Source organism: Rattus rattus, chromosome 1 (genome assembly GCF_011064425.1).
Source record: "Rattus rattus isolate New Zealand chromosome 1, Rrattus_CSIRO_v1, whole genome shotgun sequence".
In the NCBI taxonomy this organism is placed as follows: domain Eukaryota; kingdom Metazoa; phylum Chordata; class Mammalia; order Rodentia; family Muridae; genus Rattus; species Rattus rattus.
Genome location: NC_046154.1, coordinates 37,467,186 through 37,493,588, shown reverse-complemented (window position 1 = coordinate 37,493,588; position 26,403 = coordinate 37,467,186). Strand labels below are relative to the sequence as shown.

Here is a 26,403-nt window from a genome sequence, read left to right as displayed (position 1 = left end):
CTCCCCAGAATGGGCAAATCTTTGTCCTTTACAATAAGTCTATAATTTTTTAATAGCCAAAGAGCATTGTGTCTGGTAAATACAATGGGTGGTGGAACTTGGCGCTGCCTCGGCAGGTAGCAGGAGTTGTGAGGGGTGGGTGGGGGTGGAGGGTAAAAGAAACTAAACAAAGCCTATTGATCAAGTTACAAGGCCTCTTCCCTTTGACAGCTACTGAAGTAATCCCAAAGAGGGATCCTCAATGTTCTTGGCACCGGCCGTAAACTATCTGAAGAGGATGATCTTCCTCGTGAGTATAATGAGGTAACTCTGGGTGGGTTAGGTCATTGCTTGTTTTCAGTTAGACTTTCTATAAGCAGATGCAAAACTCTGTCTCTACCGTTTCTCCCAGGGGAAAGATGTCATCTACTGCTTAAAGAGTGAGAAGGAAAAGCACGTGGTATCCTGTCTACAATAACCCACTCACCACGAATACCCAAGTCTCCCCAATTTGGAAAAATGGGGAAGGACAGGTTCCCGGAGTCTGGATAACAGGAGCATGTCCAGAAGAAGCTGGGGAAGAACGGTCATCGCCCAGTAACTGTCTGTGGTAAAATCCCACTGGTTTCCAGATGACGAGTGAGCGGAGTCCACTGAAAAGGAAAAGTCCATGGTGTTGAGTTCTAGTGCACAAGAAACAAAGAGTGTGGCCATAGCTTATCAGATGCATTTCCAGCTGAGGCCGAAGGCAGCAAAGGTGTGTGAAGCTGCTGGAGCTGACGTAGATAAAGCAGGAGTGTGGATTATGAGAGACAAAGCGATCTGTAGAGATCCCCTGTTACAAAGCACGACACATGCCAACCGGCGAGGTCAAAGCGTGTTCCACCTCACCTCCTACAAAGCGCTTCGGTGAGAAGCCGAGTGTCGGAGGAATGTGGTAAGATGGTGACCGGGAGGGGGAGTAGACAGGAACGTCCCGCCCACCTGCAAACGCCTCCATCTCCTGCATGTGAGGACGATGTTTCCAGGAGCCAAGTTCATGTTCATTGCTGCTAATGACCAGGGACAGCAACATGGACTCAGCGCCTTAAAAGTCCTACCCTTCCACTGACGTGCTTGCAATAGACGTTGACCTCAAGTCGATCATTCGGGAAGTTGTTCTCGATGAGTGTTTTTTATATGAGTCTTTACAAAAACCACAAAGCTAGGCCGTTGGTTCAAACTGTTATTAGAAAGGATGCTGAGTGCCCGGATGGGATTTTCTAGTTTCTGTGCAAATGAAATCACGTTAGTCCAGACCTAATTCACTGAACACTACTCAGGGAAGCAGTAGCATTTGGTTTAAATGCTGCCAAGAAAGCAGGAATTCACTGGACTCGTGAAGGGATCCTGTTAATGCTGTAACCAGGCTCGGGTAACATGGGCAGGCGGGGCCCCCATTGTTTTTGCTGAGGAATCCCGGGCCTCTCCCAGTTCAGGCTCACTCTCACTAGAGGTAGACCCATTGGTGATGGTATAGACACTCTCTGCAACTCCCTGAGCTGAAACACACCCATTGGGCTCGTTCTTCTCCCTGGGACTTGCCAGTCCCGGGAGGATGGCCATCTTCCCAGTCTGCCTGTTTGGCAGCAAGGACATAGCATAGTCTGCAATGATTGCCCCCACATCTAAGTTGCACGCCTGGTCGAAGGCCAGGAAGCCGACATTGGCGTTTGCCTCACACACCATGAAGGAGCCATCGTCCATAATGAGAAGGTCGATGCCACAGAAATCCATGCCCAGGATGTTGGACACCTGGATCGCCAGCTGCTTGCCTTGTTCTGTCAGTGAGCACTTGACACCCACACCACCTGGAAAGAAAGCACAGCAACTCCAAGGTGACAAATGACACTCACTGATGAGGCTAATGACCTGCAAGAGATGGGACTGGTGACAAAGGAGTGAGACAAGTACCGTTATGGACAGTGCCACTTAAAAGTTTAGAAAGTTGGGGCAGGATGGCTCGGTGGTTAGGAGCACTGAATGAGCTCCCAGGGCACCCTACTTTGGTTCCCAGCACCCATTTCATGTACTCACAATTGCCTATAACTCCCAACAGATCCAGTGTCCTCTTTTGGTCCCCAGAGGTACCCACATACCTATGGCATATAATTACACTTGAAATACTTAAAAATGAAAACAGATATTAGAAAACCATAGTGCCTGATACATGGTGTGCACTCAGTAAATGGTCGCTAGAAAAAATGAAAACTGATAATCTACTTTATCATATAGTAGGAACAGCATACTTAATAATCAATGATATTTGCTGAGCTGGGCATCAGGGTGAGGGCACCGACCCAGAACGTACCAAGGCTCTGGGTTCAGTCCCACAGATCTGAGGTTCCAGACTGTGGATCTGCACATAGCTACTGTATACATGAAGACGACTGCCGCGTGCTCAGCGCGACGTCAGACTTGACCCAGCATTGGCCTGCATGGCCAGAGGATCTCACACCTGCCTGCCTGCACAGACTCTGGGTCATGCGCTAGCCCAGGGCGAGAGCTAACTCACAGTGCCGTGGTTCTCAACTCGAGGGCCACAACCCCTCTGTGAGTCGAATGACCCTTTCACAAGGTTCCTGTATCAGATATCCTGCTCATCAGATATTTATATTGAGATCCATGATAGTTGCAAAATTACAGTTATGAAGTAGCGACAAAATAATTTTATGGTTGGGGGTCACCACACCGTGAGGGTGTATTAAAGCGTCTCGGCATTAGGAGGGTTGAGGACCACTGCTCGTAATCTGTCTTCCCAGCTCCACTGCAGATGGTGTGGTTTCGCTTGGGGACTCTTAGCGGAACAGGACCCGATCAGCAAATGAGCCTTTTTATCATCAATGAACTTGGAGCACGCAGCTGCTGAGTCAGGAAATAACTGTAGGGCTTTTCTTTTTCCAAATTACCAACATAATTCATTCGCCAAGTTTGACTAGAGTTTTCTGCGATGGGGACAAGGCTCCCTGTCTCGATGTCTCCATTCCCCATGACAGAAAACAAGCTTTCTGGGTGGGCTAAAGGGACAGGGTTTTCTATCTTCAGCCAAAATATAAACTGCAGTTTTCTGGCAGTTCCGTGCATGAAAGGAAAAGGAAATCTTCAGTTAAAATGTGAGAGCAAATACTACGTTTCCTCTGGCCACAGCCTTGGTTCATGGAGGCCCTGTCACACTGCCACATAATCTTGTCTCTTACAAAGAGAACACTTGAGAACTATACAATCAAGTCACAACAGCTCCCCAAAATTGCAAGATAAAAAAGTTTGAGGTTTTAAGTACATTTGTGCTTTTGTGCTAGTTGCGTTCATAGCTCTTTGGGGGGCATTCGGGTTATAGTTAGACCCACTTGTAAGGTCCTTGGTAAACCGCCTAAGGGGATACAGTTTTCAAGGCTGACTCCCCACCTCCTTCCTTACACCTTCCATGTTTTATTCAGATGGACCCTTGCCAAAACGTTGGTCACTCCCTTGTCAACCCTGATTGCTGGGCCCTAACGTCTACACAAGGTTTTATAATTTAGTGTCTTGACACGAGGACCGTGTCTTCCGGCCCAGCCCTTGACTTCCTGTCCCTCTCTGGACTGCTAACAGGCACGGGAAAGGTTCCCTTCTCATGTTCTGTGAGGTCCTCTGCCCTCCCCCAAGCCCTAAGCCTTCTCTGAGGTCCTCTGCCTCGGCCCCAACCCCTCCCCCTTCTCACCTAGAAAGCAGTTGCTTTGCATGCGGCCATCTGTGGAGCAGCGCAGCATGGAGCCAATCACCTGGCCACCCACCACCACCACCCGGATGTCCTTCCCGTGAGACTCCTTCACATACTTCTGGAACAGGTAGGGCACATCGTGGCGGACCAGGTGGCAGATGTCAGAAAGGTGATGCTTGTCTCTGGCCAGAAAAACAGCTTTTCCTTTAAGAAGAAAGACGGAGAGCAAGGGAGACCGCTGGACAGGCTGTGCGCCTGTCTTACCATCCTACCTCCCTGCCTGTCTCCCTGCCCCAAACAGGTACCAGCTTTCTGGAACTTTCTGTGTCCCGGCCCCTCCCATTTCTCTGATGAGACTCTTGAAGAGCACTGAACTGTATTTTCTTAAGATTTTAACCCCACTGTCTCTCTCCCCATACCTGATTTTCATGTTTGCTTCTTTTTTGAAACAGGGTCTCCCTCTGTTTGTAACCCACACTGTACTAAAATTAAAAGCCTGGTCCTCCAATCCTAGCTTCCCAGCGCGCTGAGATTAAAGTGTGTCCTGTGCCTGCTCTTTTTTTTTTTTTTTCCCAAAGTGAAACTATAATAAATCCCAGAAGTTGAGATAAGGGGCAAAAACAAGATTCTGAGACTCATAAACTGTGAGTAAGCACTTCCTTCCCATCCCCTCAAGGTGCTACATGGCCTGTCTGTCTGTCTGTCTTTGTCTCTGTCTAAATGCTCTAAAGTCCACACTGGCTTAGTACTCAACTTTGTTTACAGTACATAATTACTTGAATGCAGCCGAGAGGAATCCCAAGTGTGGATGCAGAGTGTTGCAGAGGACAACCACAACACAGTAAGAGGCCCACAAGGTCCATGCTGCTGCCACAAGATGGACCTGTGGGCTCAGAGGAGACCGGACAGACACCCTCACAACTTCCATTTTGTGTATGGTGTGTGCATATATGTGAATGTGGGGGACACGGAAGACAGAGATCAATGGTGGGTGCTTCCTTCTATTGCTCCCGACCTGTGTGTGTGTGTGTGTGTGTGTGTGTGTGTGTGTGATGTATGCACAGTGCATGCACGCTCACACATCTCTATCAACCTCTTTATCACTGCCTGGACACAGGGTCTTTGAAGCTGGTTGTTCTTGCTAGCTGGCCAGTCAGCCTGTGCCCAGCATCCTCCTGTCTCTACCACTCCAACCCCAATGCTGGGTTGGTTAGGTGCACGTAAGCCATGCCCAGCTTTTGACAAGCGTTCTGAGGTCTCCTACTTAGGTCCTCACATCTGCACCGGAAGTGCTGTATCCACTGAGCCAGGTCCACCGTCTCCTCATTATTTTTTTGACACAGCTTTTCTCACTGGGACTTGGAGCTCACCAATTAGACAAGATCAACGATCCCCCTGTCTCTCTTCTCCAGAATGAGGGTCCTAGCCATGCACCACCACACTTAGCTTTTTATGTGGGCACTGGGAAGCCAAACCAGGATCTGCATGCTTACTTAGTAGGCACATTACCAAGGTTCCAGTTTCTGCCTTCTAAGTGAATGAGATTCACTATTTGGCCATCCTCACTTGATTCCACAGAGAATGGCTCCCATGCTGTGGCCCTCTGGGAGAGCATTCCGCTGTGCTCCTGCTGTCCCCAGCACCTGCTCTCTCCTGCATCTCAGAAAACAGGTTGGAGCAGTATTCCCAACAGGTTTGCCCTGCAAATCTGGCATGAGCATGCATGACTGAGCAAACATGGAAGAGAAATGTTTTCCCTAGGTTTCCTGTCACCACCACAAGAGAAGTGGAACAGCTCTGGAATCTTTAAAAGAAAGAAAGAAAGAAAGAAAGAAAGAAAGAAAGAAAGAAAGAAAGGAAGGAAGGAAGGAAGGAAGGAAGGAAGGAAGGAAGGAAGGAAGAAAGAAAGGGAAAGGAAAGGGAAGGGAAGGGAAGGAAAGGAAAGGAAAAGAAAAGAGGTTGGGGGTAGAAAGACGGCTCCGTGAGTAAGAGCAGTTGTGCAATCCTGAGAACCTGAGTTTGAATCCTGGCATCCCTGTAACAGGCAGGTATCTTGTGCATATCTGTAACTCTAGTTCTAAGAGTGGTGGAGACTGGAGGATCGCTGGGTCTGCTGGCGCCAGGTAAGTTGAAAAACTTGAGCTTTCTGGTTAGCCTTAAAGCTGTAAGGTGGGGTTGGGGATTTAGCTCAGTGGTAGAGCGCTTGCCTAGCAAGCGCAAGGCCCTGGGTTTGGTCCCCAACTCCGAAAAAAAAAAAAAGAAAAAAACAAAACAAAACAAAAAAAAAAAACAAACTGTAAGGTGGAGTGTAACAGAGGAGGATACTGGCCTTCCCTGTGGCCTCTATGCACACACACACACACACACACACAAACACACACGCACATGCACATGCACTCTCTCTCTCTCTCTCTCTCTCTCTCACACACACACACACACACACACACACACACACACACACACACACGATATAAAACTGAAAATCAATTCTCCAAAACAGCACACTGAAGGCCCTGGCTTCAGTCTTCAGTACCATAAAAATAAAACAAAATGTAATATTCAACCATTCCTGAAATGATGGAATCCCTGACACCCAGTAAAATTTGAGGACAGGAAGCAAGTTATTTGAAGATGTCCAAGTGGCAGGTGACAGGAAGTGTGCACTCAGTGTCCACTGTGGAGTATCTAAATGTGTGCATGTGCGTTGTGTGTGTGTGTGTGTGTATGTTGTGTGTGTGTGTATGTGTATATGTGTGTGGGTGTGTTAATGGAATAGAACAGCCCAGACTTAAAAACAGAAATGAAGGGATGGAGAGGCTGTTGAGTGGTTAGAGCAGTAGTTAGTCTTGCAGAGGACGCAGTTGGATTCCCAAACCCACATGGTGGCTCACAACTGTCTGTAACTCCAGTTGTGAGGGATACAAACACACTGTCTGGCCTCCTCAGACACTACCCACAAATGGTACCACGTTGCAGGCAAAACACACACACACACACACACACACACACACACACACACTCAAAAAATTTAAAAAGTTTAAAAACAGAAATGAAAAAGGTTGAGTGTGCCTCCCCGTTCTTCGGGCTCAAAGGAGCTTGTGGGCATCGAGTCCTGCAGCGTGCTCGTCTGTACTATCTCACAGGTGAGCCGGAAAGCACTGGCTGTTCTCTGCGTGTCTACATCAGTTCCTACTTCACAGCAAGCCTCAGCACGTGTCTGTTTGGGATGCTGCATTTTGCTCCAGAAGCATTGATTCCCAAGTGTTCTCTGCCACCTGAGTTACATACCACTACTACAGGGGGACTACTCTCTCTTGCTGAGACCTCTGCCGCACCCCTCCTCTGCACTGAGCAATGTGCAGGCCTTATATCAGCGGATCTCAACCTGTGACCCTCCCCCTTTGGAAGTCAAATGACCCTTTCACAGGGGTCGCCTAAGATCAGCCGAAAACAGATATTTACATCACACTTCATAACTAGCAAATTACAGTTATAAAGTAGCAACGAAGATAATTTTATGGTTGGGGGGGTCACCACAACGTGAGGAATTAACTGTATTAAAGGGTCACAGGGTAGCAAGGTTGAGAAGCACTGCCTTACAGAGTCAGGTGCTCAGGGCCTGGGCCCCACCCTGAGCATCATTTAAAACCACAACTGCTGAGCGATGTAGCCCTGGACTAGAAAAGCAAAATGCTACCGAAACAAAAAGGAGGGAGGACTGATTTTGTCTAAAGAAAACAGGAGCTGGGCTGAAAGGCCGAGCAAGGACAGAGCTCTAGTGAACTCTGAGAGCAGACGGCTATGGGACAGAATGTACACAGTCTCTCTGGTGACTAAGGACAGCCTGGAGTGAAGAAGGCTGCCTGCACAGACCAGGGCGCCATGAGGAACATGGACTGAGTCTAGCAGGTGACATGGGGACTTGGAGGGTGTTCAGCAGGGGGACTGGCTCTGCTTCTGAGAATCTACGCAAAAGGAGTAGCAGGTGCTCTGGCCGTGGAGCTGAGAATCTCAATCAGCTCAGGGGAAACGTCTGTCTGCCGCAGTCGTTAAAGAGAGGTAGGCGTCTGACAGAGGGACAGAGGGGACTGAACAGAGCAGGCGGAAGGCACTGTGCGTGTGCAGAGCATCCCTGTCCCACAGAATTGCAGCTACATGCACCGACGGCCCAGCGAGCCCAGCAGTACCACTGACCCCGGTGTCCCCGGGTGCTCTTCACCACTACTGGGTAGCCCAGGGGCTCTGCTTCATCGATCATTTTAGAGAAGTCTTCGTGCCCACCTGCCAAGAAAAGGCGACAGTCAATAAAGTGTTGGCAACGGGGCAGAGGCTGGCCCAAGCACTTGCCCATGTAGAATGTGCTGATGAAACCAATCCAAATCCATCCTAACCCAGCAGACACAAACCACACCTGTACTGTGCAAGGCGGGAACCAGAGGAGGACGATTACCCGCATCAAGCCTCTATCCACAGAAACGTCACTCCAGCTGTGGTAACCCTCACGGCATCCTTACAGGTGGGCCCTTACCAATGGCCGTGGGGACAGAATTCCAGGACAGCCTGCTACTCCTACCTACCCCTCCTGTGAACTCCTTTATGGAATCCCTTCTCTTCAGTGGGAGAGAGGCCATTGAATTTATGGGAGCATAGATTACTGCCCTTGGGTTACATTAATCGTCTGTTAACCTTGAGTCCATCGAAGGTAAGGAGGGCAATGATTCTCTGCTCTAAACAGAAGAACCCTTTAAGAGGAAACAAGCCTTCAGAGCATTTTCTGTTGGCCTTGAAGGAGCAAAGTGCTGTGCTGTGAGGAGGGCCATGTAGCAAGGAACAGTATGCAGCCTCTAGGACCTGTGATGGCCAACAAGGAAGTGGGGACCTGCCCGTCACTTCCTCGGCGGTCTCAGCCTGTCAAAGCATTCCTCTTCTGATTGCCTTTCTACTTCCTCTGTTCTAGCTTCCTCAGATGCTCACTCCTAAACAAACGGAGTCCTGCTGCTGGGCCCTCACCGTCCCTTAACCCCACCTCTGTAACCCGGTGTCAAGCTGCTTGGAAGTTGCAGATTTCAATGACTTCTCTCAGCCTTCACCTCTGTAAGCCCCCTGTGATGGCTCCTCTCCTCATCACTGAGCGGAAAGCCTTCTTATACTGAGGAGTCCCATGGGCCTTGGATGGCGCTACCTTTCCCACTGGCCTACGTGACATCTCTGCTCTCTCCTCTTACTTCTCAAATCGCATCTGCCCAGTTCCTTTTATAGGCTCTTTTTCTACCCCTAAAAGAGTCCCCTCCCCCACTTCATTTTTTATGCTTTATTCTTTTGTGTTTCTATGAGATGATCTCACTTTGTAGCCCAGGCTGACCTCAAACTTACAATCCTCCTGCCTCCACCTTCCAAGTGCCAGGGCTATAAGCACGCATCACCACACACAGCTCGCTTAAGAGCTTTGCCAACACAGGGTAAGCAGTCCTTCATAGTTCCTGCTTCACAAAACAGTCTGACACTCTGGGCCAGAAGGCTGAAGATGGACACTCCAACATTAGAGAGAAAGTGTGGGGGACCGTCCAGGCAACCAGCTTTCTCTGTCATGTCTATAGCTTTGGAAGCTGACTGCCTACGCTTCCTGCATACTCAGGTAATGTTTATTCCTTCTCATGTCTCCGATGGGGTTGGAGTCTGGATAGTTATGGTCTCACCATTACGCTTAAGTTGTCTAAGATTTCAGCATAAGCAGTCCTAAGCATTCCATGGAAACCCTTTAATTGGTCCCTTTAGACCTCTGTTCTTTCGTCCTGCGTGTCCACATTGAGGAGCCTGTGTCTCTCCCTTCACTCACAGCACAGGAGAGGCTTCTAAATCCTCGTCCCCAGCCTTTTGGAAGCTTTGGGTTCATAGCCTCCCAAGCATTTTCCCTCACAGAGACTATAAATGTTGCAAATACACCAAGTCTCCATTGAAATCGCCCCCATCCCCAGCGCTAGCCATTCACCCTGACAGCCAGTTTACTTCTTCCCCTTGACATCTTCTGATCCAAGCTGGAAACTAATCACTTTGATTCCTCCCCATAGCCCCGTACACAATCAGTTGTATCTCCTGCCTCACGATTCCCAAATCTGCTCATGTGTCTACTGGTTTGTGATACCATTCCTCCCTCATGGAGGTCACCTACCACTACCTACCCTGTCTGTCTCTACTTTGTCTTATGCAATCATTCTCTGTGTGGTGGCCAACATGGCCTGCAGGGTGACTCTGAGCAGGCACTTCCTGATCAAAAGCCTCCTGTTGGCTTGGTGATACCGCTATCTTGTTGGCACGCTGCATGCCACACCCTCTTATCTTTCCAATCCTCAACTCTCGCGCACCCTCAGCCTCCTGTAACTACCGGCATTACCGCCAGCTAGTTCTGTTCTCTTCAACTCTGGCTCTCTTCCTTCTCTCTATTCCAGGCCCTTCGTTTGCAGGCTATCCTTAGCTTAGATGATGCTACCCCTTTAAGGAAGTGGTCCTCAATGTCTGATCGCTGCACTAGAAGCTCTCCTATGAGCTCCTCCAAACATTGACCACACTGCAGGGCAACTGCCTGTATATTTGCAGCCCTTTGTTTCTGATGCCCTGGGAATGCCTTGGAGGTAGGGCTGTTCTAGGGCTCTCCTGTGGTGGTTTGAATAAGAATGTTTCCCCATAGGTTCATATATTTGATGTTCCACCAGGGAGTGGAAGAAATTCTTTGATAGGATTTGAAGGGTTAGAAAGTGTGGCCTTGTTGCAGGAAGTGTGACTATGGTAGGCTTTGAGGTTTCAGAAGCTCCTTTTAGGCCCAGTCTCTTTCCCTGCCTGTGGATCAGGATAAAGCTCTTGGCTACTTCTCCAGGACCATGCGTGCTGCCATGGTCCCCGCCACGATGATAACGGACTAAATCTCTGACACTGTGAGCTGCTCCTCATTACACTGCTTTCTACTATAAGAGTCGCCTTGGTCATGGTGTCTTTTCACAGCAATAAAACCCTGACTAAGACATGCTCTCACAATGGTTGGTCCATGCTTTTCAAATGACTACAGAGAGTGGCCACAGCAGTTCACACAGAAGGACTGGCCAGCATTCAATATGCTAATTCCTCCAAAGGTAAACAGACTCACAAGGAAAAGCAACCAGAGACACAGGAAGTTTCTTGGAGAGAGAAGAGAGACACCAGTATTTTGGAAAGGAGTTATAAATGTGTTTTTGGGAGACTCACCATAGGAGAAGGTGTCTGGCATGGGGACCCCATGTCCAGCCAGCTCTTGGAATGTCCAAAACTTGTTGATGCAGTTTAAGATGCTTTGAGGACGGTTGACCAGGCGGCAGCCCAGCTTCTCCAGGTGCCTCAGGATGGTGATTTCACTGTCTGACTGAACAGAAGGCGTGGACACTCGGACAACCACTACGTCAGGGAAGGTGGTCAGGGGTTTCTGGCTCAGCTGCAGGCCTGCAAGCAAGGGCTAGAGTGAGCTCATCGCTTGCCAGTGCGTTGTTGACTGGAAGAAGTGCTTCCAGAGTTCATCTGGCCAGAAAAGAGCCTCAAAACTGCCGCATGGGCGCGACCGTGTACGCTAGTGTACAGCACAAGAAAGAGGTAGACAGCACCATCCTCCAGCAAACGGGAAGAACGCGATTATGATACAAGGAACAAACAGAGGGGAAGAGAATGAAGCGCACCAAGATGGGTGCAAGTTAGAAGAGTCCATGGTACAGTTGCAGCCAGGCCCTGCTTCCCCTGGGGCTGGGGCTGCTCTGGGGCCAGTGGCTCGGGAGGACATCAGTGCTGCCTGCTTTTGGAATCTCCATATTCTTCGATGACTGAGCCTCATGAAAATCTACTGGCTGCAGCGTCATGTGTGACTACTTCCCTATTCCCGTTAGTTTCGTTTTGTTTGAAATAGGGTCTTATGTCGTAGCCCAGACTAGCTCAAACTCACCATCCTTCTGCCTCAGGGGCTGAGACTCTAGGTTTCTGCTATACCACACCCAGCTAAACAGTCTCTATGAATGTATAGTTACATTTTGTACATGCAAATGCCCATGTTAGATGGAGAAACAGAACTCTAGGTCTGCTATGCAAAGTGTTTACCTAACTCGTGCAATGTCTGGGTTCGACTACCAGCTTGGCTCAGGATTCAAAATAACTAATTCACTATGGTCTCGATTATATAATTAGATGCAGGTTGGGGAAAAAGAAAAGAAATGCACATTTTAAACATTGAGAATAGGGTTACAAGTAATCTCTCAATCTCTGTCCCTGTCTGTCTGTCTGTCTGTCTATCTGTCTGTCTCTATGTCTCTGTCAGTCTCTCTCTCTGTCTCTACCTCTGTCTGTCTGTCTGTCTGTCTCCAGGGTCTCACTATGTAGCCCTAGCTGGGCATCTCTATGTAGCCCACGCGGATTTGCCTCGCAGCAACCCTCCACTCTTACCTCCTCACCTCAGTAACAGGGTTATAGACGTGGGCTTCTATGACCAGCCTTTCTTTGTATTCTCTCTTTATCTAAAGTTTCCAGAATATTTTTCCTGTGTCTGTTATTAAAAAACCAAAGTTTAAAATGTCTACAAAAGAAAATCAATACTTAAAAAATATTGAACTCAATATTTGTTAAATAACGCTTACTAAAAGACACTGTAACATACACAGGTGGAATGATCCAGGCTGTACCCTACCTGGCTCTGGGGTAACCAGGGCCTCGACTTGATGTGAAGACTTCACAGGACCCTGAGCAGCCCACACGTTACTGAAGGACTTCTGTGCGGAATTCTCTGCTTTGCTCACATGACACCAAGAGGTAGGCAGAGCTGGCCATGAAATGCTTTTTGTCTGTTTTGTGCTGACTCCGGTCTCTGGAGCAGTGCCTGGGGCCTGGGTGGCACTTGGTATTTGTTGAATTGGACAGAAGCGGCAAGAAGCTAGATCTGGGCTTCACCAAGTCCGGTTACTCGGCCATACCTTTAGAATGGAGGGCACTAGAACATGGTACAGCGGGAACGCCAAGGGTAGAGGTGGCTATGCCAGCCCTGACATCCCAGGGTCTGTCTGAATCCAGACACTGAGCATCTACAGGGCACCCAGCACCTGGGACGGAGTGAGGGAGGTGGGGCACGGACTATGTGAAGCAATAAAAATTGAGTTCCAAGACTTACAGGGTCTGTTTCCACCCTAACCAATCTCAAAGCATCTCCCAAGAGTCTTAAAGAAAACCTTAAAGTACAGTTTACAGCCACTTTATGGGCTTAAACATATAGCACCTTATATATACATTGTACCAAAACCCAAGTATGAGTGAAACCATACTCTCTCCAATGGGGGTCCAGATGTGGGTGCTGCTCAGTGCTAGGGTGCTTACTGACCTCGTACGAGGGCCTGAGTTCAAGGTCCCCTAAGCTTGCACAGTGCCACACAAGTCTCCCAAACTAGGCCTGGTAGTGCACACCTGCAGTCTCAGCCCTGGGGATGTTGAGACAGTAGGATAAAGAGTTCGAAGACAGCTTGGGCTACATGGCAATGACATGGTGACTAACTATATCAATATCAACGTTCTAAGCCGAGAAAGAATCTCAAGAAAAAAAATCTCAAAAACAAAAAACCAAGCAAACAGAAAGCAAGCCATCCACAAAAACGACCATGTGGCTCTAACTTACAAGTCGGCCGTTCCAAACAATTCACTGGCTAATTTTTAAAGGTGTGGATGTAGAGGGACAGGTAAGTCACATTTTTTTTTTCTCAGCACTTAGGCAGACACCGTGAGCCCAGCAGGTAGACCCGTCTCAGGACTAGTCTGTAAAAAGCAGCTGGGATGGGTTTGTTTGGCCACCAGCAACAGGGTTGCTTAAAGCTGCTTTTCCTGCAGTTTGGAAAAAAATCTCCTCTCCCTTCAGCCCTTAGAACGAGTATGGGAGAAGCGGGGACAAGGCAAAGTTGCAAGAAAAGGAAAGGCTGACTGAAATGGTGAACAGTGAACAAATCAGGAAGGCCAGCACATCATCCCGCAGTGAGAAAGAGACCAAAAATGCTTCGAAAATCAACCGAATGCCACACTCACAAGGCACTGACACTGTCACAGCACAGATATTCCAAAAAGCAAGGAAGGACTTTTTTTTTTTTTTTTTTTTAAACTGCTCAATGAGAAAATAGCTTGGCAACGGAAAAGCAACTTAGAGAAGCAAAAAGCAGGAGAAGCATCCAGCTTTCAAACCCCAGCACAAGCCACGGACACACAGACGTCTACAGAGGAAGAACAGAATTCAGTCCATCACTGGGAAAACCAACCACAGTGCACAGAGGGAGCTCAGTCTCTACAAGCAGCACTACAGACACCTGGGAAGTCTTACCAGGACTTCATCTCTCTCCTCCAACTGAAAATCTTTGGGCCTGGCTCATCCCCACTGAAGCCTTTAATAAACGGAGAATGCAATGGGTTAAGGTGGAACCCCAGAGACCCTGCAGGCCTGAGCACAGGTCAGTGCCTGCCTCGGTTGCTGTCTAGCCCTGTGCAAGAGGGACAGTTTGGGTGTGGGGTTGTATCAGCTCCATGTATTCGCGGGTTTCACATCAATGGATCCAGCCAACTGCAAATAGAAAGTACTAGAAAAAATTTAATTTATGTCCATATTGAAAATGTTCGGGCTTTTTTCTTGACGTTATTCCTTAAGCAAGATGAACACAGTATAGCAACTATTTCCAGGGCTGGGGGTATAGCTGAGTGGTAGATCACACACCAATTATACAAAAGGCCCTGGGTTCAAATCCCACCCACCTTTAAAAAAAAAACCTGTAAAGAACCCACAATTATTTACACAATATTTACACTGCATTGAGTATTCTCAGTGGTCTGGAGGCTGAAGGACACGAGCATAGGTGCAGGTAACATGTTAGTCCCTGGAGAGTCCTTGGCTTTGATGGAACAATCGCCTGCAAATATGAAGGGGTGACCGTACACCTTTGCCCTCTGACATTTCTGACACTTCTGCTCTGGACCGTCCCATGCATGGTTGCTCGGTCTCTTCACGCTGGCCATCATCACACGGTGACAATGTGACCTCAGGTAGAGAAAGCTGCTTCTCATTCTGGCTTCCGTAAGAGCAGTAGCCACATGGGGCCAAGAACAATTTGCATCTGGGGCCGGCTCTTTGGCAAACCCGCTGCAAAGTCTGAGGCCTTTAACCACATAGGTAATTTCCACCATTGGCATCGACTTCCAGGCAGGCACCTGCTAAGCTTCATGCAGGGATACAGCTCACTGACTGCGTCACCTTTCCCAGGGTCTTTCACCTCCTCACCGTGGTCTGCTGGCCTCAAGCCAAGGGCATGGAGGACCTGTGTGAACCAGAGGACGGGCTTCGCTTGGCTGTGGTGATGGGAAGGAAAGTCAGATGACAGGGACTTGACATGACTATCGCCTTAACGCAGGGAGGTGGGGGAGGATGTGAGCAGCTTCTGGTCCCTTCACCCCTCAGACACCTGGCTGGGGCTTGAGATTCACTATGGCTAGCCTCAAACCACGTTAAAAAAAATTAACCAAGAAGCAATCACTCTGAGAAGTCAGTAGGATAGTAAGGGGCAAGGATTAGATGTCGAACTGGTTCATGCAATGACCCGAGAGGATGAATCAACTTTGTGGAACCAGAACATCATTTTCTCTGTCTTCTGCTTTCATGGGTAACTATGCCCAACTTCTTGAATTCTGCTTCCATTTGGAGATGTTTTCATGCACTTGGTGCATGCCTGTTGTATTAGCTTGCTTTTCTGTTGCTGTGATAAATAAACATACAGCCAAAAGCAACTTGGAGAGGAAAGGGTTTATTTCATCTTGTGCTTTTAGGTAACCACCCATCACTGAGGGAATCTGGACTAGAACTCAAGACAGGGACCTGGAAGCAAGAACTGATGCAGAGGCCATGGAGGGGTGCTGCCTACTGCCTTACTCTCAGTGACTGGCTCAGTCCGCTTTCTTATACCTCCCGGGGTGCCCAGGACACGTGCTCAGGGGTGGCCCCACCCATAATAGGCCACGCTCCCATATCAATCAGTCAATGAATCAACCAATCGCCTACAGGCAATGTGATAGAGACATCTTCTCTGAGTACAAATACACCCACCTGAGGGGAGGACGCTGGAAATTTAGGGCAAGGTTTTTATTCTCTGTTCCTTATGGGGCCGTTTGTATGTATGGAATGTAGGGCACACACTCACATGTGCCCGCTCACACAAACACACAATTACAAACAATAAACACAAACCTTTACAAATATTAAAGTCACGGCAACAGCAACAAGACACTGAGCTGAGTACGCCAGAGAGAGCGACCCACTAAGACATTTCCTTTCTTCTGAGTCCAGCTGAATGCCTTTCTCTTCCTGGTGACTCTGTTTCCCTATTTGCCCTTCCAAGCCAGGCTATTTTCTCACCTTCCCCTCAGGTCACTGGCCCTGAACATAGGTTGATGTGTTCGCTGCTCCTCATTTAGCTTCTAGAGTGTATCTTCTTTCCTCCTGGTGGATGGAGAGATGTAGTGTCTCCCTCTCCACTGACCTGAATCACAGGGACCAGTATATAAGTGAGCCACGGTTCCCTCCTCTATTGGTAAAGCCCCTCAAGCCTTAGCTTCTCCTTGCCTCCTCCCTGTTTTCCACCAGCCCGTTACAAAACCATCTGGCAGTCTGTCTTCTCACTGTGCTCCCTGCTCTGCTCAAAATGCACTGTTCCCCATCCTTCCCCTCCATTATCCAGAGTGAAACCAATGTCCATCTCTGACCCACAAGGCCCTGTATAGCTGCTCATCTCAACCCTCACCCCAACCCTCAGCCTCTTTTCCTCATGTCTGCCCTGCACTCCCTCGGTTCTTCCATACTGACCTCCTCCACTCTCCTTCCTCCCTGGACAACTCTACTCTCTACAGCTAAACAGTGAACTTCCTTGGGGTGGGAGAAAGTGAGGAGGATAATCCAGAGGGAGAGGGAGGACAGAGAACTAAAAAACGCTAAGGGTTGTTTGGAAAAGCCTTAGGGAAACATTGTTTCATAAGGTTACCTAAAATGCATATATAATCCATGTGGTTCAAATGGAGTTATGCCACATAGGGTGATAATGTCTGCCCCTCTATTCAAAGAGTTATAGTCTATTTAGCAAAAACTCCAGTGCCAGCCAGGGGAATCTTCCCTTTAAGTGGTGAGTCAGGGGATTCCAAGAGACCCCTAAACATAGGCCATAACCATTACCCTTGGTTGCTGATTCCTTCAGACGGGATTTGGAAAATCAAGCTGGAACTGACTTGCACACCTTTTCCCTGACGACTAGCTCTCATGATATTAGAAGGAGGCCAGCAAGCTGCCCAGGGAGAAGAGCAATGGATAGCCCTACCTAGATGTAAAGCCCAGGAAGCACAACAATGAGCAGCCCAGCAAGGCAGCCCCAAGGGTGTGACAGCACCACTTTATCTGGGGTAACCAACAGCTGCCTAACTGGACTTAAGATCTGCTCAAATGAAGGGACCTCCCGGCTGGTACTGTAAACTTAGCCAGCTACCCTTCGTTAGAGAGGTCATAGACCCTCAAAGGAGAACCTACAACTGCCACTTTCCTGAGTGAGTTAGTTCCTAACTGCATTCCAAATACTCATACCTACAGGTAAGCGTAGTTCTCGGCCCTCATCAAAGCGCCTTCTTTAAAGCAAACTGTTCACTTCCTGACCCCCTTCTGCTCTTGACTAGAGCACAGCTGTGGGAGTGGGCCACCCTAGTCCTCATATTGCCATTCTCTACCTGACCTCAATACAGAATGTAATCTCCTGGAGAGGCAGTGACTTCCAGTACTTTTATCCAGGCACCTAGAACAACACCTTACACACAGTCAGCAGACACGTGGTGACAGGACACAGGACACATAAATTTGTGAGAGTGAAGACCACGTCAGCTCCTTCTTCCTGTCTTAGGGTTTCTATTGCTTTGAAGAGACACCATGACCCTGGCAACTCTTATAAAGGAAAACACTTCACTGGGGCTGGCTTACCATTTCAGAGGTCTAGTCCACTATCATCACAGTGGGAAGCATGGCATACAGACAGACGTGGTGCTGGAAAAGGAGCTGAGAGTTCTACATCTTGATCCATAGGCAGCAGGGAGAGGACTGTGTGCCACTATGCTGGTTTTGAGCTAATAAGACCTCCAAGCCCACCCCCAGTGACACACCTCTTCCAACAAAGCCACACCTACTCCAAAAAGCCACACCTCCTACTAATGCTACTCCCTAGGGTCACGCATTCAAACACCTGAGTCTCTGGGGACCATTCCCATTTCTCCCCTTTAGCTTTTTCAGAAATGCTCTGTACTGTTTGCTTACCTTGTTTATATTCTACCTCAGTATAGAATGTAATCTCCTGGAGAGGCAGTGACTTCCAGTACTTTTACTCAGGCACCTAGAACAACACCTTACACACAGTCAGCAGACACGTGGAGACAGAACACGGGACACATAAACTTGTGAGGGTGAAGGCCAGGTCTGTTCCTGTTTACCCTTCTATATCTGCAGCACGTGTCATGGCACCCCGCTTAGTGAATATCTGTCAAGCAAACTGGGTAAAATGGAGACCTCGGATGGTCGTGGAGAATAAAACGTGTTAAAATTTAATAATAAAGGAAGGCCCACCATCCCTATTCAGTCCTCAACACAGAGTCGCTGAATTATCACGTCTGCTGGGGAGGTCCTGAGGGACTCAGTTTGTAGCCCTGGCTGGCCTCAAACTCACACTACCCAGCTGCCTCTGCCTCCCACACCCCGACCTGTGCAGTTTCCTTTTGTGACAGGGTCTCATATAGTCCGGGTTAGAAAGCGCTTGAATTCAAGGCCAGCCTAGGACGGAAACAAAGCAAGGCTCTGTCTTAAAATAAAAAATAAAAGATGAGGCATAGAACTCAGGCCGCTTGCCTAACATGTGAACAGAAGCCCTGAGTTCACTTTTTTTCTATACCACAGATGAAAGAGAACCTGACCTAGAAAGTCCTTTAGAGCACTGGCTCTGTGGCGTGGGAGATCACTAGCTGCCCAGCCTGTACAAGACCCTGGCTTCAATCCCCAGGGCTCATAAACATAAATAAATAAACAGATGAGGCCACCAAAGCTCAAGCCCTGAGAGCTGCAGAAATGCTGAATCATGCTCTTCCTAAGAGACGATGCTAACACGGTCTTCTCTGCCAGGTCGAGCACATTTTCTCCGTCTTGGATTGTGACTTTAGAACGATCCCTTTTCCTTGAGTCGGTTAATAATTCTGACCTGAGGATGGTCAGAGAACTTAACTGTCATTAGTAAACCTGTTGTCATAGAGCGGCCCACCTCAAACACATCCGCATCTGACCATGATCTCCCAAACTGCATGGAAAGCCTGGGTACTTACATACAAGCCTTCATACTTCAAATTAGCCCACAAACATTAACGAAGGCCTACTATAAATTAGCCCACAAACATTAACGAAGGCCTACTATGTACTGGTTATGGAAATTTTTCTTTTTGAAGAACCGTAGATAGGGGAGGGGATGGATACAAGTCTTGTACGCAGATAAATTATAGTAAAACTTCAATGGGTGCTACTCTGCTGTTGTTTGGTAGCAGGTGGAAGATATCTCCATGGGGACAGGGAAGGGAGCTCAGGAATGACTCCAGGAGAGACCAGTGAGGTGAGCTAGATTTGAGGGATGAATAGAATTCTACCATCTGGAGGAACCAGATGGGCACCTCAGACTGATATATCAGGGGAAGCCCACGAGTCACAGGACAACAGTGAAGCCAATGTTGACTAACGCTTCACAAGGCAGCAGGATCCACTGAGTAGCGTTGTGACACCCAGCTGCTGCTGTGTGCATGATGACCTCATGATGTTTGTGAGTATTAATAAGTAAGAAGAACGGAGCTCATGCCACACGTATAGGCACGAGGACCTATTACTACGACTCCATTATTACTGTTGTTACTATTAGTTACATGTGTTTTGGTCTTGTGATCGCTCGTGTTTAGGGAAACAAACACTGAATGGTTAAAGAATTTGCACATTCTCAGAGGAACAATAGATAAGATGTTAAGTGCTTCCTACAGGGCTGCTTTAGTAACCTGAGGGTCATTGGTCTTTCCTTAAGACTCCCCGCCCCCAGCCCCATCCAAATCTGGGTTGGTTAGGGTAGATCATCAAAGGAAAAATAACCATCACAGAGCCATGTGTGATGGCATATGACTTTAATCCTAGCACTTAGGGGGCAGAGGGCAGATCTCTGGGAGTCTACATAGCGAGTTCTAGGCCAGCCAAGGCTACCTAGTAAGACCTGTCTTAAAAAAAAATTTTTTTAAGAAATAAAAAAATCAACAACAAAAACCTGTCTTCAATTTCTCCATCAAGCAAGCATCTATATAGATTTTCCTGTAGCTAAAAGGAAATAGCTAGTTTGTGAACACAGACATTTTCACACATGAATTCCACTTAATTGCTTAAGTGCTTTCTGAATCACTATGATTTAATTCTCATGTTTCTTACAATCGCTTCTTTAAAATGGAGTTTTAGACATACAGAGAGAGCATTTTCAGAAGTATGGATGTACACATAAAGACTGATAAATGACAGGAAAATTTGACTACGACCTCTCAAAAGGACATTTTTACAAGCTATAAAATAAACAAGCAAACTCATCTTGGGAGTGGAAAGAGATATATATTAATGACTTGATTTAGATCAGCAAAATATGATTGATCATTTCACTTAAATATGGAACCCAAAGCACAGAATGTTTTTATAGATTTATTTATGTATGTGAATACACTGTAGTTGTCCTCAGACACACCAGAAGAGGGCATCAGATCCCATTAGAGATGGTTGAGAGCCACCATGTGGTTGCTGGGAATTGAACTCAGGACCTCTGGAAGAACAGTAAGTGCTCTTAACCGCTGAGCCATCTCTCCAGCTCCCAAAGCACAGATTCCTCAAGTACGGAGAACCTCAACTTAAATATGACATACACGATTCAAAGAGATGGGCGCAGGCTGGATCCCAGAACCCAGATAGTGGCTCACAAGTGTAGCCTCAGTTCCCAGAAGATAAGACGCCCTCTTCTGGCCTTTGCAGGTATTGCATGCACACGGTGTACAGACATACATGGAGACAAAACACCCATACACATAAAATTAACCGTGAAAAGGCAAAACCAAACCAAACCCTAAAATCAAAGTCAAAGTGATCTTCACAAAGCAAAGCCAGAAAAGCTATAAGAAGAATCCAGTTTTTCAGATTCTCTGTTCAGAAATGGAGTTCACCATTAACCAACCAGGAGGGTTTCAGGAACCCAGGTTTGAGAAATCGTTAATTTTACCCTTAACCACACCGCTTGAAATGTGGGGTGTCTAATGCTTGCATATACTACTCCAAAAGTACATGCAACTGAAACGTACATATGGAAGGTTTAAATACACTTAGGGATGAACAATGTACAACTGAGCTATTTCGCTTAGGGGCACATACTCAAAACCTCACTTGTAAGTAGTCTGTCAGGACGTGGAATCCCTTCCCTTGCTGAAGGGACTCTACTCAACCAGATACAGATGAAATATGGATAACATTCCAAGAAGCATCCAAGAGGGCCAAACCCTGGATCCCCTGAAAGAGCTGGCTACCTCGGAAGGCTTGTTGAGAACACAGACTGTAAGCCAGTGAACACGACTTTCCAAAGTCATGGATAGCTTAGCAATCCACAACAGGCATGGATTGAAGATAATAAGAATATCTGAAAACAGAATGCTTTGAATAGGCAGTCAGGAATAATAGCCACTCCCCCCCCCCCAATTTCCCCTGGACACGGCACCAAAGAGACGAGTAAAGTCTGGAGGCACTTGACCATTTTGGAACAGAATTCAACAAGAAGGACGAATTCATGGAAATCATCAATCGTCCCCTCTCGCCCCTTCCCCTCCCTCCAGAGACAATCCCAATCTTCTCAGCTGTGTCCTATAATTAGGCTCCCAGTTTGAGAATAGTGTTCTACCAGGGCGTTCAACACTGGGGCATACATACCATTGGAAAAGTTTCCCAAACATCTGCCCTAAGAGCAATCTTGTGAATTCTGGGTTAATTCTTTAAATTTCGGAATCCAACCTGGCAGGCCACCTGTGTTCGGAGAATCTACAAGGTGAGGTTTGGTGCCTTTAGCTTCAGGTGAACGTGAATGCCCCATTAACCTGTCTCCTAAATGAATGAATTAAGCATCTTCTCTACTCTTGGCCTCTCGGTGCTGCAAAGAGGGGCTGGTTACCTCGGAGCCGGGCTCAAAGAGGAGAGCCGCTGGCTCACGGGACCCCGGCGCCCCTCCCTCCCTCCCCGGGCTGAGCTCACCTAGGTGGCCGCCGACAACGGTGACGGCGATCTGGTCCAGGAACACCGCCCGGAAGCCCACGTCCTGCTCGGAGCAGCGCTGGCGGAGCGCGCGCAGGATCTGCACCTGCGGGTAGTCCTCGCGGATGAGCCGGTCGGTCAGCAGCCAGACCTGCGCGCACATGGCGACCGAAGCTGCGGTCGCCCGCCCGCGCGACCCCCTGGCGCGTCCCAGGCGAGCACCGCGGCTCCGCTTGCGCCGTGCGCCAGGCGCCTCTGCAGACCCTGCCGGCGAATGCTCCCGATCGCCCCGCGCCGCCGCCGCCGTCTCCGCCGCCTCCGCCCAGCCAATCAGCACGTCGCGCCGCCCGGGGAGGACGCGGCCCGGAGCCTGCGGAGCTGCGCAGCCTGCGGCGGCCGGGCGGGGCTGGGGCGACCCGGGGAACCGGTGGGCCACTGGCGGGGTAGGTGCGGCGCTGCTTCCCCAGAGAAGGGTGCGAGTCTCTGATGCTCCACTAGCCTCTTCCAAAGACAACTGCCAGCCTGGCAAGGTCACTTGGCGGGGCTCCGCAGCTGGACCTGACCCTTAGAAGAGCGATCCGTCTGTCCCAATCCTTGCCTGCCGCCTGGCTGGGAGGTGGAGGCAGTTGGGTTTTAGCAGCCAGATAATTCGTTTAGATAATTAGAAAATTCTTTTCCTTATCTCAGGGTTTCGTTTTCTTACCCTGAGCATCCTTTCCGGGTTTGCACCACCGCTTGACCATCATAACCCCAGTGTCATAAAAACAGGTCTAAGACACCCCCCCCCTTCCCCATTGAGTTAGGAGAACCCCTGGGGTGTGTTTCTTCCTCCTAGTCCACACCTCACTTCCCCTCCGCCCTCCAACTCAGTCCTCTACATACTGTCCGTGGTCCTAGCCCTTTGCAAATTCTGCCTGCAAACAATAGCGCGAAACCTGGTATTCAGTTCTTGAAAATAAATTAATTATACTATTTATTTATTTATTTATTTATTTATTTATTTATTTATTTATTTATTTATTGTGCACAAGGTGTGCCCTTGGCGTGTTATCACAGCTTGCGCATGAAGATCAGAGGACAACCCACCGTGTGGGTTCCAGGGATCAAAGTCAGGTCATCAGGCTAGGCAGCAAGTGCTTTTACCCTCTGAGCCATCTCACCAGCTGCTAGCTGGTCATTTCTAAATAACTCTGGGACTGACTTTAGCCATTTGTGTTTCCAGCTCTTTAAAAAATCTTTTTGAAATCATCATCGTCGTCGTCGTCGTCGTCATCGTCATCTTCACCATTTTGGTTTTTCAAGATAAGGTTTTTCTGTGTAACCTTGTCGCCATGTAGCCCTGTCTCCCTGTGTAGTTCCTGTCCTGGAACTCGATCTGTAGAGCGGGTTAGTCTCATCACAGAGATCTGCCTTTTGGCTCCCCGAGTGCTGTGATTAAAGGTGTGCTCCACACAACCTGGTTTAAATGATGTTTTGAGCATCTCCGATGTGTGTCTGAGGCTCAGGGGCACATGAATACCACAAGGAGCTCGCAGGGCTTGCAGAAGAACGTTTGGGAATGGGTTCTCTCCCTGGTAGGCTTCTGAGATGAAATTCAGGTCACTAGGTTTGTCCAACAACGCTTTCACTTGATCAGCTATCTTGCTCTCTCTAAAGCATTTCTTCCTCCCCCCTTTTTATCTTTTATCTTTTTCTTTTTATTCCTTTGCAAGAGAAATTTTACAGTTTTAAACTCAACTTGGCAATGACATCTATACATGGGTGAGACATCTCTAGTCAGGCAAACATTCGCCTATGAATACCCTGTCCACTGAGATTCTCCTCTGGGGAAGTTCTGTATACATGAACTTTCAAAAGGAATTTTTTGAGGCAACAATATTGCAAAAAACATCTCCCTAGTCCCCGAATGCATTTTCTTAGTGGTGGAACTGTAACCCGGTGCCTTATAATTAGCACTTTCAAAGGTGATTTAAAACACAGCTAGATGCCCTCTCCTGCTTTTGCTATTGAGGTTGCACGGCTTTTGAGGATAGGATGGGAGGTACAAAGGGTCTCACTATGTAGCCCTGGCTAGCCTTAAATTCATAGAGACCTGCCTGCCTCTCCCTCCTGAGGGCTGGAGTTAATGGCATGCCCAACCAATCTTCCACAGAGATTTTTTTTTTTAAAGATTTATTCATTTAATATATATAAGTACACTGTAGCTGTCTTCAGATACACCAGAAGAGGGCATCGGATCTCTTTACAGATGGTTGTGAGCCACCATGTGGTTGCTGGGAATTGAACTCAGGACCTCTGGAAGAGCAGTCAGTGCTCTTAACCGCTGAGCCATCTCTCCAGCCCTTCCACAGAGATTTTTATTGCTTTTGGAGACCGGGTCTCATGTAACCCAGATTGGCCTAGAACTTGCTATATAGCCAGGGATGACTTTGAATTTCCGATCTTCTGGCCTTCACCTCCTGAAGAGAGGGATTGAAGCCACGCCCAGTTTTCTGCCAGCTCATGGTATGCGTTCTGTGTAGCCTCGTCCCTAAAGGCCTTCTGCAGACTCACCCATCAGATGCTATTAGGACTCAGAAAACTGAAATGGAAGAAAAACAGAGGCAAATTCTTTCCTAGACCTCCTGACCTGGTAACACCCATAGCCCTTTCTTCTTCAAGTCAGGTATAGAAACCAGGATTCTTCTTCGTAATGCAGGTCATAAGACCTGGGGGCCCTCCTCCTAGAAGCCTGCTGTAAAACCTAGAAGTGTGCCACATTCCATCCTGGGTGTCTTATTATATCATCAAAATTCCTCGAGCATAGAGGTAGCTTCTCAAATAAGACTCTGTTTTTTAAGAGGTATAAGATGTGTAATGCTGTGGTTTGGGTAACTGTCCGCCAAACCCCCGGAGACCCATATGCCTTAAGGTCTTGGCCATCAGTCTGTCGAGCTGTTTGGAGATGGTAGAACACCTAAGATATAGATCCCAGCAGAAGAAATTGGGTTACTGGAAACAGGCGTCAGACGTCAGCCCTTCCCCAGCCCTTTGCTTTCTGTCTGCCATGTTATGAGAGCAGCCTTCTCTGCCAAGTGTCCCAGGATATACTGTCTTGTCATAGGCTCCCAAACAACAGGTCAACCAACCCTGGGTCAAAAACTGGAAAATTATGATGAAAATCAGCTTTTTTTGCTTTATAAGCTGTTTAAAGCATTTTGTTATTGTGATGCCAATGAACACATATTACTTATGTAGTATTTCTTTGCAGATGATTTCCAAGTTCAAATCCAACCCTGATGTCTCCTGAGCTTCAGCAATATAATAGCATGACATTTGCTGCCCTGCCTAGGTTCCTACTGTTAAACCAGGCTAGGTCCAGCCATCTTCGACAATAAGGGGAGGTATTATCTCACATCAAAGAAAACCTCTCCAGTCCACTCACTTAACTTCTCATTAACAGCAGGGACCCATAGCTTTTCCCACATTGTTCCTTTAGACACCCACAGGATAAGACCAGTAGTCACAACCACACAGCATCTGGCACAAGTCAAGACCGACACTTTTCTTAGCATCTAGGAAGCCTTTCTCAGAAAGGCTCAGGCAGATTTCCCACACCCAAACCAGTCACTAGTGTCAACATGAAATAACATCTCTCTGCTTTCAAGGATACAAGAACATTGTTTATTTTACCGTGGCCCAGGAATACAGATTCAAGTCACCCTGAACAACACAGAACAAGGAAGATCCCCAAGTCAACACATTCATCAAATGCATCAGTTGGACACTGGAGACTAGAGTTTATTATGTTTCAAAATACATTCCCATGGTTTACCTAACAGTCACGAGGGTTTTACATCATATACAGAGGACCAAAGTAGATGAAAGGCCTAAGATAGTTCAAGAAAATGTTGGCTTTCAACTTGCAACGTACTATTTCTCTATAAATGTGATTGATGCTCCATTCTTCGGAGGACCGAGATTTTGCAGAATTTATTTATTTAATATGTATGAGTACACCATTGCTGTCTTCAGACACACCAGAAGAGAGCATCAGATCCCATTACAATGGTTGTGAGCCACCATGTGATTGGTGGGAATTGAACTCAGGACCTCTGAAAGAACAGCCAGTGCTCTTAACCGCTGAGCCATCTCTCCAGCCCCGAGTTTGCAGAATTTTAAACAGAGATGTGGCTTCCTAGGAAAATTTCAGCTTCATGGTAGGAAAGAATGAGGAGCCATCATGCATAACTTCATTTAGTGCTGATTCTTCCACATCTGGGAAGTGGGCTCCCCTCCATATCCACGGGATCATGTT

General features: G+C 47.8%; 1 protein-coding gene across 1 annotated transcript; it reads right to left on the bottom strand.

Moving 5' to 3' along the window:
* Positions 1 to 1,134: 1,134 nt before the first annotated feature.
* Rimkla (ribosomal modification protein rimK like family member A) lies at positions 1,135 to 22,452 on the bottom strand. Its single transcript, XM_032899135.1, has 5 exons — positions 22,107 to 22,452; positions 10,955 to 11,185; positions 7,913 to 7,999; positions 3,719 to 3,922; positions 1,135 to 1,829 (listed from the first exon to the last, which is right to left on the bottom strand). Exons 1-5 carry the CDS (start codon positions 22,267 to 22,269, stop codon positions 1,372 to 1,374), a joined length of 1,143 nt encoding a protein of 380 aa, XP_032755026.1. The 5' UTR covers positions 22,270 to 22,452; the 3' UTR covers positions 1,135 to 1,371.
* Between the last annotated feature and the right edge of the window lie 3,951 nt (positions 22,453 to 26,403).

Excerpts from the sequence above, each read along its gene's own strand:
- Rimkla (XM_032899135.1), bottom strand. The coding sequence starts at position 22,269 with ATGTGCGCGCAGGTCTGGCTGCTGACCGACCGGCTCATCCGCGAGGAC. Across the intron at positions 8,000-10,954 it reads GCCAGACACCTTCTCCTATG|GTGGGCACGAAGACTTCTCT; the intron begins GTGAGTCTCCCA and ends TTTTCTTGGCAG. Across the intron at positions 1,830-3,718 it reads GCAAAGCAACTGCTTTCTAG|GTGGTGTGGGTGTCAAGTGC; the intron begins GTGAGAAGGGGG and ends CTTTCTTTCCAG.